This window comes from Rhinopithecus roxellana, chromosome 3, assembly GCF_007565055.1.
Source record: "Rhinopithecus roxellana isolate Shanxi Qingling chromosome 3, ASM756505v1, whole genome shotgun sequence".
Taxonomy (NCBI): Eukaryota; Metazoa; Chordata; class Mammalia; order Primates; family Cercopithecidae; genus Rhinopithecus; species Rhinopithecus roxellana.
The window spans coordinates 9,579,776-9,593,535 of NC_044551.1; the positions used below are offsets into that span (position 1 = coordinate 9,579,776).

Consider the following 13,760-nt stretch of genomic DNA (forward strand, 5'->3'; position numbering starts at 1 on the left):
GTGGGTGGATATGCTGGTTTATATGTGTAATACCAGCACTTTGGGAGGCCGAGGCAGGAGGATTGCTTGAGTTCAGGAGTTTGAGACCAGCCTGGGAAACAGTGAGACTCTGTCCCTACCAAAAAAAAAAAAAAAAAAAAAAAAAAAATTAGCCAGGAATGGTGGCACATGACTGTAGTCACAGCTGCTTGGGAGGCTGAGGTGAGAGGATTGCCTGAGCCCAAGAGTTCAAGGTTACAATGAACTATGGTCATGCCACTGGACCCCACCCTAGGTGACAGAGTAAGACCCGGTTTCTTAAAAAAAAAAAAAATTATTTGAGGTCTTTTTCATTCTTCCCCTCTTTTAGTCTTTTTTCCTTTCTTCTTTCCTGGCATTGCAGCTGCCGTATTATGGCAATGGAAATGTTTGAATGAATAACTAGGGGATGGACATCTGAGTTTCCCTGTTGTGTAGCATAATATTCATTTAAATGTCTGAAATGAGATCTTTAGAGAAACTTGGGGAAGGGAGTGGGTACAGGAATCAGTATAGTCACTTTAATAATTTGATTTTTATTTCATTCTTTTCAAAATAAATTTAGTACTTCTTTTTCTTTACCTTCTACATATTAGGGATTAACATTGATTTACTTTAGTCTTTCTCTTTGTAAAATGCATTTTAGATTTATTCCATTGGAGTATTTTGTAATAGCACATATTTGAGGAAGTATATGATATATATAGATTTCAACTATCACTGAACTGAGGAGAATATGGGAACATCTGTTTGCATCTATCCAGGTATTCATGTGTCTGTTTTCCTTGACATATCATAGAAGTAGTGCACTAAGAGCAGACATACATGCCTAACAGTTGTGTTTAGCAAGATCAAAATATGTATGTGGTACTGTCACCCATGGCCCTGATAGGAAACAGATGGCATATTCAAGCTGGATAATTTGAAGAGGATTAAATGAAGCAAGTATTCACAAATAGGTGGGAGAGTTTAGAAAATCAACAAGAGATATTGTAGTATCCTGGGCTAGCAACAGAGAGGATGGGAATATTGCCCCTTAGACCTGAAGTACAAAGAGAAGGAGTGCTACCCCAAAAAGAGAGCTGTGTGGAGAAGGCTGTCTGATAGCAGCTGTAGTCCCAGGTAGAGGATGAGTCACCATGCCCGGCGGTTATTACAGAATTTAAAAGTGACTCCTTTTAAGGAAATTTTAATTAAGAGAAAAATATCCTAGAACTATGATTAGGGTCAAAACAGTATCTATGTTCTTTAGATATTAAGGAGAAAGTGTATCTGTCCTAAGAAAGTGTTTATAAGGAGAAGAATCTTCTTAGAACACTAACTTTAACACAGAACTCTCAGCACTACTCTAAAAAATTAACATTAAAAATAATCTCCGTTGGGTATGGTGGCTCATGTCTGTAATCCCAGCAGTTTGGGAGGCTGAGACAGGTAGATCACTTGAGGGCAGGAGTTCAAGATGAGCCTGGCCAACATGGTGAAAACCCATCTTTACTGAAACTACAAAAATTAGCCGGGCTTGGTTGCACGTGCCTGTGGTCCCAGCTAATCAGGAGGCTGAAATCGGAGAATCAGTTGAAAACTGAGAGGCGGAGGTTGCAGTGAGCCAAGGTCGCACCTCTGCACTATGCAGCCTGGGCCACAGAGTAAGACTCTGTCTCAAAACAAAAACAAAACCAAAACAAAACAAAACAAAAAAATGATCTCAGTAGCAGATAAAGACTATTCCATTGTGTTTTGGAATAGAGGTATCTGTTTACTCTGGAGGGATGGACATGCCTCTCTGTGTGTGTGTAATACATATGAACGGTAGAGGACATAATTTTGACATATTTAACTTGAAGAAAGGAATGCTTAGACAATAACCAAATATTGAACAACGCTCCACACTAAGTTTCTTTATGAAGATACCATTGTTGTATTAGTGGAGATGGTATAATATAGTCTCAGTAAAGACTTAAATCTTTACTCAGTTCTCATCCTCCTTGATGTCTTAGCATTTGACATATTAGATTTACCATGTACTAGATACTCTGAGCTTTGGTTTTTGTATCACAACGTTGTCCTACTTCTCTATTGTTCATTCATTATTTTGTTTAAAGAATGGCCAGATATGCTGCTGAACAAGACAGACACAGCCCTTGCCCCTTGGAGCCTGTTAGCATCCTTTCTTTCTCTCCACCTATAGCCTCTTTTCATGTTTTCTCTGTGGATATTCGTCCTTAGCTGATTGCTTTGTCTCTTTCAGTCTTGATTTGCCTTCTGTAAGAACTGTTTTATTCTCCTAGTTTAAGTTGCAACTTCTAATGCCAACAACTTACACATCTTTCTCTACTTCTGATCTTTACCCTGCATTTTATTCACTTAGTCATTTAATACAATTTTTTTTTTTTTTGAGACAGAGTTTTGCTCTTGTTGCCCAGGCTGGAATGCAATGACGCCATCTTGGCTTACCACAACCTCCGCCTCCTGGGTTCAAGCGATTCTCCTGCCTCAGCCTCCTGAGTAGCTGGGATTTTGGGTGCCTGCCACCATGCCTGGCTAATTTTTTTATTTTTTATTTTTTTAGTAGAGACGGGGTTTTGCCATGTTGGCCAAGCTAGTCTTGAACTCCTGACCTTGTGATCCACCCACCTTTGCCTCCCAAAGTGCTGGGATTACAGGTGTGAGCCACTGTGCCTGGCCAATAAATTTTTGTTCAGATCTGTGTGCCTGGTACAAAGGATACAAAAGTGATAAAGATAGCCTTTGACCTCTGAGTTGGTGACACACACATAAAAAGTTAAAGTACAGTGTGTTAGACATATGTACATGGTGCCATGGGACAGATAAGAAGGGAGTACCTGGCTTGGACTTCAAGGAGAAATGAGAGAGCAACTATCCCCAGTAGAAGGCTGAGCATTTCAAATCCCTATGAAACCTAGGGTTTTGAAAACAGTATGTTTCGGCAACAGCAAGTGGTTCTGTGTGATTGGAGCCTTAAGGGGCCAGTGGAAGATGAGGCTGAGCATTTAGGGAGGCGTCAGATGGCCCCAAAGGCAGTATTCTCAATACTAAACTAACATTCTTCCACTATAAATGAGCTTCCCCTGGCAACTTCTCATTTCTATCAATGGAACTTTCATTCTTCACATGTCCAAACCTTGAAGTGCCATCTCCAGGTCTGTCCCAGCATTTGTGATCAGCCCACAAATTTTGTATCATTTCTGTATTCAAAACATTCTTCTGTGCATCCTATTCTGTTTCCACTATCTACACACTACTTATCACCTAATTAGTAGATTATTTCAAAACTGTAAATACTTGTGTTTCTTCTTGCTCTCTCTCTTTTTTTTTTTTCCTGGAAGTTAATTTCTAAACTTCCTCATTTTACCATGTTGCTGACCCTGAGCAAAAGAGGATAGTGATGTTTTATTTCCTACAAACTTACATCATTTCAAGTGTTTTAAACCCATAATCCTTTTTCTTTCTTTGGAGTTGGGAGTCTTGCTCTGTCACCCATGTTGGAATGTAGTGGCATAATCATGGCTCAACATAGCCTCGAATTGTTGGGCTCCAGTGATTCTTCCGCCTCAGCTTCCCAAATATCTGGGACTATAGGTGTGTACCACTATGCTCAGCTAGTTTTTTTTTTTTTTTTTGAGATGGAGTCTCACTCTGTCGCCCAGCCTGGAGTACAGTGGCGCAATCTCAGCTCACTGCAACCTCCGCCTCTCAGGTTCAAGCGATTCTCCTGCCTCAGCCTTCCAAGTAACTGGGACTACAGGTGCATTCTACCACGCCCAGCTAATTTTTTTTTTTTTTTTTTTTTTTTTTTTTTTTTTTTTTTTTTGAGGCAGAGTCTCACTCTGTCGCCGGGGCTGGAGTGCAGTGGCCGGATCTCAGCTCACTGCAAGCTCCGCCTCCCGGGTTTACGCCATTCTCCTGCCTCAGCCTCCCGAGTAGCTGGGACTACAGACGCCCGCCACTTCGCCCGGCTAGTTTTTTTGTATTTTTAGTAGAGACGGGGTTTCACCGTGTTAGCCAGGATGGTCTCGATCTCCTGACCTCGTGATCCGCCCGTCTCGGCCTCCCAAAGTGCTGGGATTACAGGCTTGAGCCACGCCCAGCTAATTTTTTGTATTTTTAGTATAGACAGGGTTTCATCGTGTTAGCCAAAATGGTCTTGATCGCCTGACCTTGTGATCCACCCGCCTCGGCTTCCCAAAGTGCTGGGATTATAAGCATGAGCCACCTCACCCGGCCTCCCAGCTAATTTTTAAAAATACTTTTTAGAGACAAAGTCTTGCTGTGTTGCCCAGAGTGGTCTTGAACTTCTGGCCTCAAGTGATCCTCTTGCCTTAGCCTCCCGAATCACTGGGATTACAGGTGTTAGTCACCGTGCCTGACTCCTATAATCTTTTAATAAACACAAAAATCTCAAGCACTGTTATTCCCATGAAAAACCATAGAATTGCAGAATTCAGAGATAATCTGTAGCAAATAATACATTGTTCCATTAACTTTCAGTTTTTTTTTCCCTCCTTTTTTTTTTTTGAGACAGGGTGTTGTCGTGTTACCCAGGCTGGGGTGCAGTGGTGTAAACATGGCTTACTGAAGCCTTTACCTCTCGGGCTCAAGGTATCCTCCTCCCTCACCCTCCCGAGTAACTGGGACTACAGGCACATGCCACCATGCCCAGCCAATTAAAAAATTTCTTTTGTAGAGATGAGGTCTCAATATGTTGCCCAGACTAGTCTTGAACTCCTGAACTCAAGGGGTCCTTCTGCCTCAGCCTTTCAACATGTTGGGTTTATAGGTGTGACCCACTGTACTCAGCCTACTTTGAGTTCTTATCGTGAACATGGCATGTACTATACTGAGTGAGGTTTTTAAAGGACAGGTTCCCCTTCTTCCAATCATATCTTCCTTGCTGCAATTCTAACCTGTTAACCTAGCCAGATCACTTGTCTCCATGGGAGGCCATATATTCCCTAATTCTAGAAAGAGATAGCTTGTGTTGGAATCCTGGTTCCACCACTTTCTAGTTTCAGCAATGTTCGTCATTTCTCTAAGCTTCAACAACGTTATATGAAAAAAGCAAGTAGTAATAATACCTACTTCACAGAGGTAAGGATTGAGTTAATCTATGTGGCCTAATTCCCAGCATGTGCAAGCATGCAATACATGTTTGCTACAAAATGTATGTACCTTGAAAACTTCTTGCTCATTCCCTTTGTGCTCTTGTTGCAATTCTCATGCTTCCCTGCCTTCCTCTACCACTAAATGGTCTCCCCGTGCTCCTCCCTATTGCCTGTGTTTTACCTGTCATTTCAAGTTCAACTCAGTTGCCTCTTCTTTAATAGTCTTTTCTAACTCCTCCAGTTTATGTTGAGCTCTGAATTCCTATAGGTCCTGCTATGGCATTTTAGTAATTATATTCCTATTTTTGTGGCATATTTCTGCCTTTTATGGTATTTCTTCTTAACTTTACATGTAATAAAAGAGTTATGGAATTACTATCTCAGTCAAGATACAGAACAGTTTCATCATTTTCCCCAAAAAATCTGCCTTGGGATTTCTTTTTAAACAATTTACTGGGTATACATTCTTTTTCTGCATATACAATTTAGGTTCTTGAATTTAGTATTTGTTTTATACAAATTTGTCTTCCCTAAGTATGGCTTAGTATTGCGCATACAGTGAGTGAGTAGATGCTTGAATGTTTGAATTGTATAAAACAAAGCCTAAAAGCATGGTAAATTTGAACTTTTTTTTTTTTTTTGAGATGGAGTTTCCCTCTGTTGCCCAGGCTGGAGTGCAGTGGCCGAATCTTGACTCACTGCAAACTCCGCCTCCCGGATTTACGCCATTCTTCTGCCTCAGCCTCCCGAGTAGCTGGGACTACAGGCGCCCGCCACCTCGCCCGGCTAGTTTTTTGTATTTTTTAGTAGAGATGGGGTTTCACCGTGTTAGCCAGGATGGTCTCTGATCTCCTGACCTCGTGATCCACCCGTCTCAGCCTCCCAAAGTGCTGGGATTACAGGCTTGAGCCACCGCGCCCGGCCTTGAACATCTTAAGAAACCACTAATTTAAATTATTTAACTTTGATCTTTCAGGGTCATTTTATTTAGGTACAAAATTTCAACTGAAAATTATTTCAGTATAACTTGTTAAAAGTGGTTTTGGAGCCTTGCCAGGACTAATAAAACCAGGTGTTTGTTTGTCTTTGCAAAACAGAAGGCTTTTTCTATTTTTATTACTGAATATATACTTATGGTTCCTATCATTTTCTTTCTCTCTCTTTCTTTTTCTTTTTTTTTTTTTTCCTGAGATGGAGTCTTGCTCTGTCGACCAGGCTGGAGTGCAGTGGTGCAATCTCGACTCACTACAACCTCTGCCCCCTGGGTTCAAGTGATTCTCCTGCTTCAGTCTGCCCAGTAGCTGGGACTACAGGTGTGCACCACCACGCCTGGCTAATTTTTGTGTTTTCAGTAGAAATGGGGCTTCACCATATTGGCCAGGCTCGTCTTGAACTCTTAATGTCAAGTGATCTGCCCGCCATGGCCTCCCAAAGTGCTGGGATTACAGGCATGAGCCATTGCACTTGGCTTGGTTTCTATTGTTTTCTAACCCTATTAGTTTAAATTCTAATGTAGAAAAATATTTAAAAATTCTAATATGAAGCAAAGTTCTACATGTTTCTTCTCCTGGATGGTATTTGGCTGTTATGATATTAATTACTGAATTTATTTATGGAATTTTGCCTTTTTTCTTGAACACAGTTCAATATAAAGCAATTCAATTAAAAACGAATTAACTATAGATTGCAAAATGGAAAACCTTCCTGTTTTCTCAGCTTTATTTTTCCATGGGCCAATTTTGCTCTCCTTGTAGAAGTCTCTTTTATTGGTTATTTCTAAAATCGGAGGTCAATGCAAGTAATAGTATTTATACTTGGAAAAAGGTGGGGCTGATGTGGACAAGCAAATGATGCTGCATGATTTTCTTAATCTTTGCCCTTGGGTATAATGGAGATCCATCTCCAGAGAGGGTAAAATATGGCTAGGATTTGCATCCCATTCAGTAGACTTTACTTTCTAATGAAGTGAATTGAGTTTAATCATGTGTGTCTTTTTTTCCCTTCCCCAACAGCTTCCATGCCTATGGCTGTTCTAAAATTGGGCCAAATATATCCATTTCAGAGAGGCTTTTTCTGTAAAGACAACAGCATCAACTATCCGTACCATGACAGTACCGTCACATCCACTGTCCTCATCCTAGTAGGGGTTGGCTTGCCCATTTCCTCTGTAAGTAAATTAATAAGTAGGTAGTGATGGGTTTGTTGTGCTGGAGGTTGGATGAAGTATGGAGTTGGGACGGGGGTAAATCCACAGTACTGTCTTCACCAGTGTTAATATGGTGAATGATTGCTTGAGGAATATACCCACTGTTTCAGTCCAGAGGCAGTGTTTCTCCAGTTAAAGGTGGGTGTTACCCAGAACAACTTGATGTCATTCTGTAAGAATGATACAGTGATTATTTTTGAATAGGAGAGTCTTTTTGAGTCATTTGGACCAACTCCTGTCAGTAAACAAATGAAGAAACTTAGGGCCAGACACTTGTTAAAGCCCAGTAAGCTATTGTATGGCAGAGCTGAAACTAAGATTATGCTTGCTTTATCATACTGTTAAGTGGAAATTGAGGCCATGAAAAAGGAAAACGTTTGCATGTTAAATTTGAGAAAACAAACTCAGCAGAAAGATCACAAATATATATGCAGAATAAAATTATCAGAATACATTAAGATATGTCACTGTTGGCTGGGTGTGGTGGCTCACACCTGTAATCCCAGCACTTTGGGAGGCCGAGGCGGATGGATCACCTGAGGTCAGCAGTTCAAGACCAGCCTGACCAACATGGAGAAACCCCTTCTCTACTGAAAATACAGAAGTAGCTGAGCGTGGTGGCGCATGCCTGTAACCCTAGCTACTCAGGAGGCTGAGGCAGGAGAATTGCTTGAAGCCGGGAGGTGGAAATTGCAGTGAGCAGAGATCACGCCATTGAACTCCAGCCTGGGCAACAAGAGCGAAACTCTGTCTCAAAAAAAAAAAAAAAAAAAAAAGAAGTCACTGTTTCTTACTTTGTACTGTCCTTCGGATAGTTCATCAGTTTGTAGGATAATACTGGGTTTCACTGTTTTAAGTAATTAAAAACTGTCATTCTAGGTTAAGATTCACAAACTAGGTTCAGATTGCCACTTGGGATATTATGCCTACTTTCTTTACCCTTGGCTCTCATTCCTAAGTCTTGCCATTGTCATTTTATGTGACTTGAAAATAGAAGGGAAGGAGCAAGGTGAAGATTTACCTCCTTGAGTGTCTTGGCAGTGAAGCATATCACACCATGTTTCTCCTCTGGCCACCTGTCTTGTTACTTGGCTGTCCTAGATATATGACTTACAAAAATTTAGTGTCTCAGTAAACTCAGCAACCTCGTTCTGCTGTAGGACTGGCTGGCTTTTCTCTCTCTATTTTGCTCCCAAATTGGCTAAGAATAATAACCTAGTTGTTTGTTTTTCCAGTTTATGTATCTGAGTTCATTTTGTCTTTTTGTCTGGTAGATTTTTTTCTAATGGCCATCAGCTCAGTACTTTGAAGGTGAAGGGGTCTAGTATTTTATTATGTTCTAAGAGATACAAGTATTAATATATTCTTATAATTCTAATTTGATTATAGCTACTTTTATGGGAGTAAAATGATAGAAAAATCTAGCATAAAATCTAGGATTTAGTTTAAGGAGATACTTCTTTTTCTAAAAAATAAATCCCACCATAACTGGTTACTTAAATTTTAGCCATTCAACTTAGGAGAAACTGTGTGCAGGGAAGTATTGCCACTTGGATGACAATAGACGGTGTTACTGTACTATATGAAGTACTAAGTAGTTGTGGTAGCCATGATTTTGAGCAACTATTGCTAGATAAAGTTTCTTTTTTAAAAAAAAAAACTTGCCCCTGTATTTGAGGAGATAATTGCTTGAGAGTGAATAAATTAATTGTAATAATAATAATAATATATATATATATATATTTTTTTGAGATCGAGTTTTGCTCTTGTTGCCCAGGCTGGAGTGCAGTGGTGTAATCTTGGCTCACTGCAATCTCTGCCTCCCAGGTTCAGGTGATTCTCCTGCCTAACTCTCCTAAGAAGCTGGGACTATAGGCATGCGCCGCCATGCCCAGCTAATTTTTGTATTTTTTAGTAGAGATGGGGTTTCACCATATTGGCCAGGCTGGTCTTGAACTCCTGACCTCAAGCAATCTACCCTGCTTCAGCTCAGGTTCAAGTGATTCTCCTGCCTCAGCCTCTCAAGTAGCTGGAATTACAGGTGCTTGTCACCACGCCCAGCTAATTTTTGTATTTTTAGTAGAGATGGGGTTTCACTGTGTTGGCCACCTGGCAACATGCACCTGGCCCATAATCTTTTATTAATTAAAAAAAAAAAGATTATAAAGTAGAAAGAGAAAATAAATAGCCCTTAGTTCTACTACCTGAAGACAACTACTGGTGGCATTTTGATGTTTCCTTTAGTTTGACAGTTTTTTGTTGTTGTTGCTGCTGCTGTTTGTTTTTTATTTTTATTTTTTTTGAGATGGAGTCTTGCTCTGTTGCCCGGGCTGCAGTGCAGTGGCACAGTCTCGACTCAGTGCAACCTCCACCTCCCAGGTTCAAGCAATTCTCCTGCCTCGACCTCCCAAGTAGCTGAGACTACAGGCATGCACCACCACACCTGGCTAATTTTTGTAGTTTTAGTAGAGACGGTGTTTTACCATGTTGGCCAGGCTGGTCTCAAATTCCTGACCTCAGGTGATCCACCTGCTTTGTAATCCCAAAGTGCTGGGATTACAGGCGTGGGCCACCACACTCAACCTAGTTTGACAGTTTTTATGTCATTGTGAGCACACCACAGATTTAGTTTTGTGCTTTGTTTTTTTACTTATCTTTATAACATTTTTTTTTTTTTTGGTTATAGTATTATAATATCAAACAGCTTAAATAGCAATAAGGCTAAATTTTTTTTTAAGGAGTGGAAAAAGAGTATCAATCTTTGAGTTCTTGGGTATTAATTCCTGTGAGTTTGCTGTTAGAATTGACCTGGAAAAATATTTTAATGCCAGTGATTTATTTATTTATTTGTTTTGAGATGGAGTCTTGTCCTGTTGCCCAGGCTGGAGTGCAGTGGCATGATTTTGGCTCACTGCAACTGCAGCCTTCCCCTCCTTGGTTCAAGCAATTCTCCTGCCTCAGGCTCCTGAGTAGCTGGAACTACAGGCATGTACCACCATGCTCGGCTAATTTTTTGTATTTTTTTTTTTTTTTTGAGACGGAGTCTCACTCAGTTGCCCAGGCTGCAGTGCAGTGGCACGATCTTGGCTCACTGCAAGCTCCCCCTCCCGGGTTCATGCCATTCTCCTGCCTCAGCCTCCCAAGTAGCTGGCACTACAGGTGCCTGCTGCCACGCCCGGCTAATTTTTTGCATTTTTAGTAGAGATGGGGGTTTCACCGTGTTAGCCAGGATGGTCTCGATCTCCTGACCTTGTGATCCGCCCGCCTCAGCCTCCCAAAGTGCTGGGATTACAGGTGTGAGCCAGCGTGCCCGGCCAATTTTTTGTTTTTTTAATAGACAGGGTTTCACCATATTGGTCAGGCTGGTCTTGAACTTCTGACCTCAGGTGATCCGCCAGCCTTGACCTCCCAAAGTACTGGGATTACAGGCATGAGCCACCAGTCCTGGCTTAATGCCAATTTATTTTTAATTAAAGAAGTATTATTTGGCCAGTTTCTGGGCCTTAAATGTGCTTGAATGTGCAGGAAGGGATTCTTGCAAATTCTTAGGGCAGATTTGTTTGTTTTAATAGTTTGTGTATGACATCTGTTGTTATATATAGAAAATAACTTATTTTCTGTAAAATGAATTATTTTTGCTTAATGTAACTTTAATATAATATGCCTTATAATTTGATCAGAAATAAGATTTCGGGTGATAGAAAATCTGTATTTTAAAGTAGTGATTTATTTTTACAATGCGGGGTTCATAATTTTTTAAAAAAATATATTCTTTACTGTTTCTTCTTTAGCTATCCAAAAAGGTACCACATTCAGAAAACTATAGATTTCTGCATTATTTGGCTTTTACATTTTTGTTGTTGTTGTTGTTTTTGGACTTTAATGATCCATATTAGATTTGACAGCAGACTTTTTTTTTTCCCATCATTTTTGGCTTTGTGTAGTTCTACCTTCTCCCTTGGTAATTTGTGATATATTTTTATAAATTCTTATGTTTCTAGAAAAAGGTAAGACTTTTTGTATGCAAACTTTCAGAGTAATGTTAGTAACAATAAAGTTAGTATTAAATCCATACGTTGCAATGAATAATATAGTTTGTCTAAATTTAAAAATTTATAGTTTCAGGATACAAAACTTGCCTATGTTTAATAGGCTATTTTAAATTGACTTGAGTACCGACTGTAAGTAGTTGCTTTTCTTAAGTCATGATTACTGTATGACATAACCTTTTAGCAAAAATATTTAGCCTAAAATAACAGTATAGCCAATGCTTGTGACCAACTTATAAAACTCTTTCTAAAGAGTGATTGTATTATTCATGGTGACCTAAAACTGGAAATGTACATGGATGTTTGTGAAAAGGGCTTAATCACTTTTTTTTTTTGAGGTGGAGTCTTGCTCTGTTGCCTAAGCTGGAGTGCAATGGTGCGATTTTAGCACGCTGCAACCTCCACCTCCCGAATTCAAGCAATTCTCCTGCCTCAGCCTCCTGAGTAGCTGGGATTACAGGTGCATGCCACCAATGCCCAGCTAATGTTTGTATTTTTAATAGAGATGGGGTTTCACTATGTTAGTCAGGCTGGTCTTGAACTCCTGACCTCATGATCTGCCCACCTCGGCCTCCCAAAGTGTTGGGATTACAGGTGTGGGCCACCGTGCCCGACCAAGGCTTAATCACTTCATATGTTTTATTTTATTGTATTATATTTTTTGAGATGGTGTCTCACTCTTGCCCAGACTGGAGTGTAGTGGTGTGATCTCAGCTCACTGCAACCTCCGCCTCCCGGGTTGAAGTGCTTCTCCTGCCTCAGCCTTCCGAGTAGCTGGGACTACAGGCCTGTGGCACTATAACTGGCTAATTTTTTGTATTTTTAGTAGAGATGGAGTTTCACCATGTTGGCCAGGCTGGTCTTGAACTCCTGACCTCAAGCAATCCACCCACCTCGGCCTCCCAAAGTGCTGAGATTACAGGTGTGAGCCACTGCATCCAGCCACTTTATATATTTTATAACTTAGTGAAAAACAGATGACTACCTCAAAGAAAAATGGGGAAAGGGCATGACTAGAAAGCTGTCAGTAGAAGAAAATTGTCAAGAAATATAAAGAAATGCTTTAACATTTAACATTTCTTAAGACTTAGTCTTAAGTTCATATTAAAGCAACACTGAGAACACAGTTTGGCCTGTCACAGTAGCAAAGGTAAGAACTTTCCCAGCTTATCAAGCGTAGAAAACAGGTGTTCTCATACACAAATCTGGCAGGGGTATAAATTGGCATTAAAAAGAGTGTATTGTTGGACCTATAAATTATACCGGAAGGAATTTATCCTGGAAATAAGTTGCATGTAGAGAATGAGTTACAGGACAGTTGATTACAGTACTTTTTTTTTTTTTTTTTTTTGAGACGGAGTCTCGCTCTGTCACCCAGGCTGGAGTGCTGTGGCCGAATCTCAGCTCACTGCAAGCTCTGCCTCCCGGGTTCACGCCATTCTCCTGTCTCAGCCTCCCAGGTAGCTGGGACTACAGGCGCTGCCACGTCGCCCGGCTAGTTTTTTATAGTTTTTAGTAGAGACGGGGTTTCACCGTGTTAGCCAGGATGGTCTCCATCTCCTGACCTCGTGATCCGCCCGTCTCGGCCTCCCAAAGTGCTGGGATTACAGGCTTGAGCCACCGCGCCCGGCCTGATTACAGTACTTTTTATAGAAGAAAATTGGAAATAAATAATTTAGCTGTAGGGGACTGTTTTATGATTTATTCTAGTGATGAAATATTATATTCATTTCATAATTTTTGATAATATTGACATGGAAAGATTTTTGTAATAATTGAGAGTAAAGGGAGAAGAATAGTAATGGTTCTCTCTGAATAGTGGGATTATTAGTATCTGAGATATTTTCTTTTTTTTTCATGTCATAAGTTTATTGACAAACATATCTGGTATGCCATGAGTTAGAGTTTGATCCATTTCCAGAGGCTGTATCTCTTAAAATGCTCTTCATATCTGTTAAATGGGTGAACTGAAACATCCTTATGATTTAAGCAGTTGGTGTCTTACTATAAGGAAGGGTGCAGCAAATGCAGATCCAAAGTACAAACACATCTTAACTAGTAACGCCCACTTGTTTTCCACTGAAAATGGCAAATTCTTCCCAGGGCCCTCCTCATAGTGGCTCCTACGGACCACAGAGGTTGTGAACCTCCGGATGCTGTGGCCCAACATAGCGCTGCTGGAAGCTCTGCGAAAGGCGCAGAGACCGAGGACGGATGAAATGGCGGCACCTCACTAAGACCGAGATATTTTCATTTTATCTCTTATATTTTCTGTTTTTTCCCCTCCCTTGAACATTGTTTTTTCAAATAAGGAAGCCTATTTTTATTTTTTAAAAACCCATTAGAAATTTTTCTGTTTTCATT

At 40.4% G+C, this 13,760-nt stretch overlaps 2 protein-coding genes across 3 annotated transcripts in view; one reads left to right on the plus strand and one right to left on the minus strand.

Annotated features, from left to right (window-relative positions):
- Positions 1-13,760, plus strand: part of PLPP1 (phospholipid phosphatase 1) — a 112,101-nt gene that overhangs the window by 35,201 nt on the left and 63,140 nt on the right. The window contains exon 2 of one of the 2 annotated variants that reach the window (XM_010386475.2): positions 7,154-7,308. The exons of the other annotated variant lie outside the window; for it this stretch is intronic. Coding sequence (XP_010384777.1) covers positions 7,154-7,308 — 155 coding nt within the window. The remainder of the gene's footprint in view (positions 1-7,153; positions 7,309-13,760) is intronic. 2 annotated transcript variants of the gene reach the window in all.
- LOC115896575 (cytochrome c oxidase subunit 7C, mitochondrial) lies at positions 13,244-13,631 on the minus strand. The gene has a single exon (XM_030928038.1). It carries the CDS (start codon positions 13,564-13,566, stop codon positions 13,375-13,377), a length of 192 nt encoding a protein of 63 aa, XP_030783898.1. The 5' UTR covers positions 13,567-13,631; the 3' UTR covers positions 13,244-13,374.

Coding starts and splice junctions, on each gene's coding strand:
- LOC115896575 (XM_030928038.1), bottom strand. CDS start 13,566: ATGTTGGGCCACAGCATCCGGAGGTTCACAACCTCTGTGGTCCGTAGG.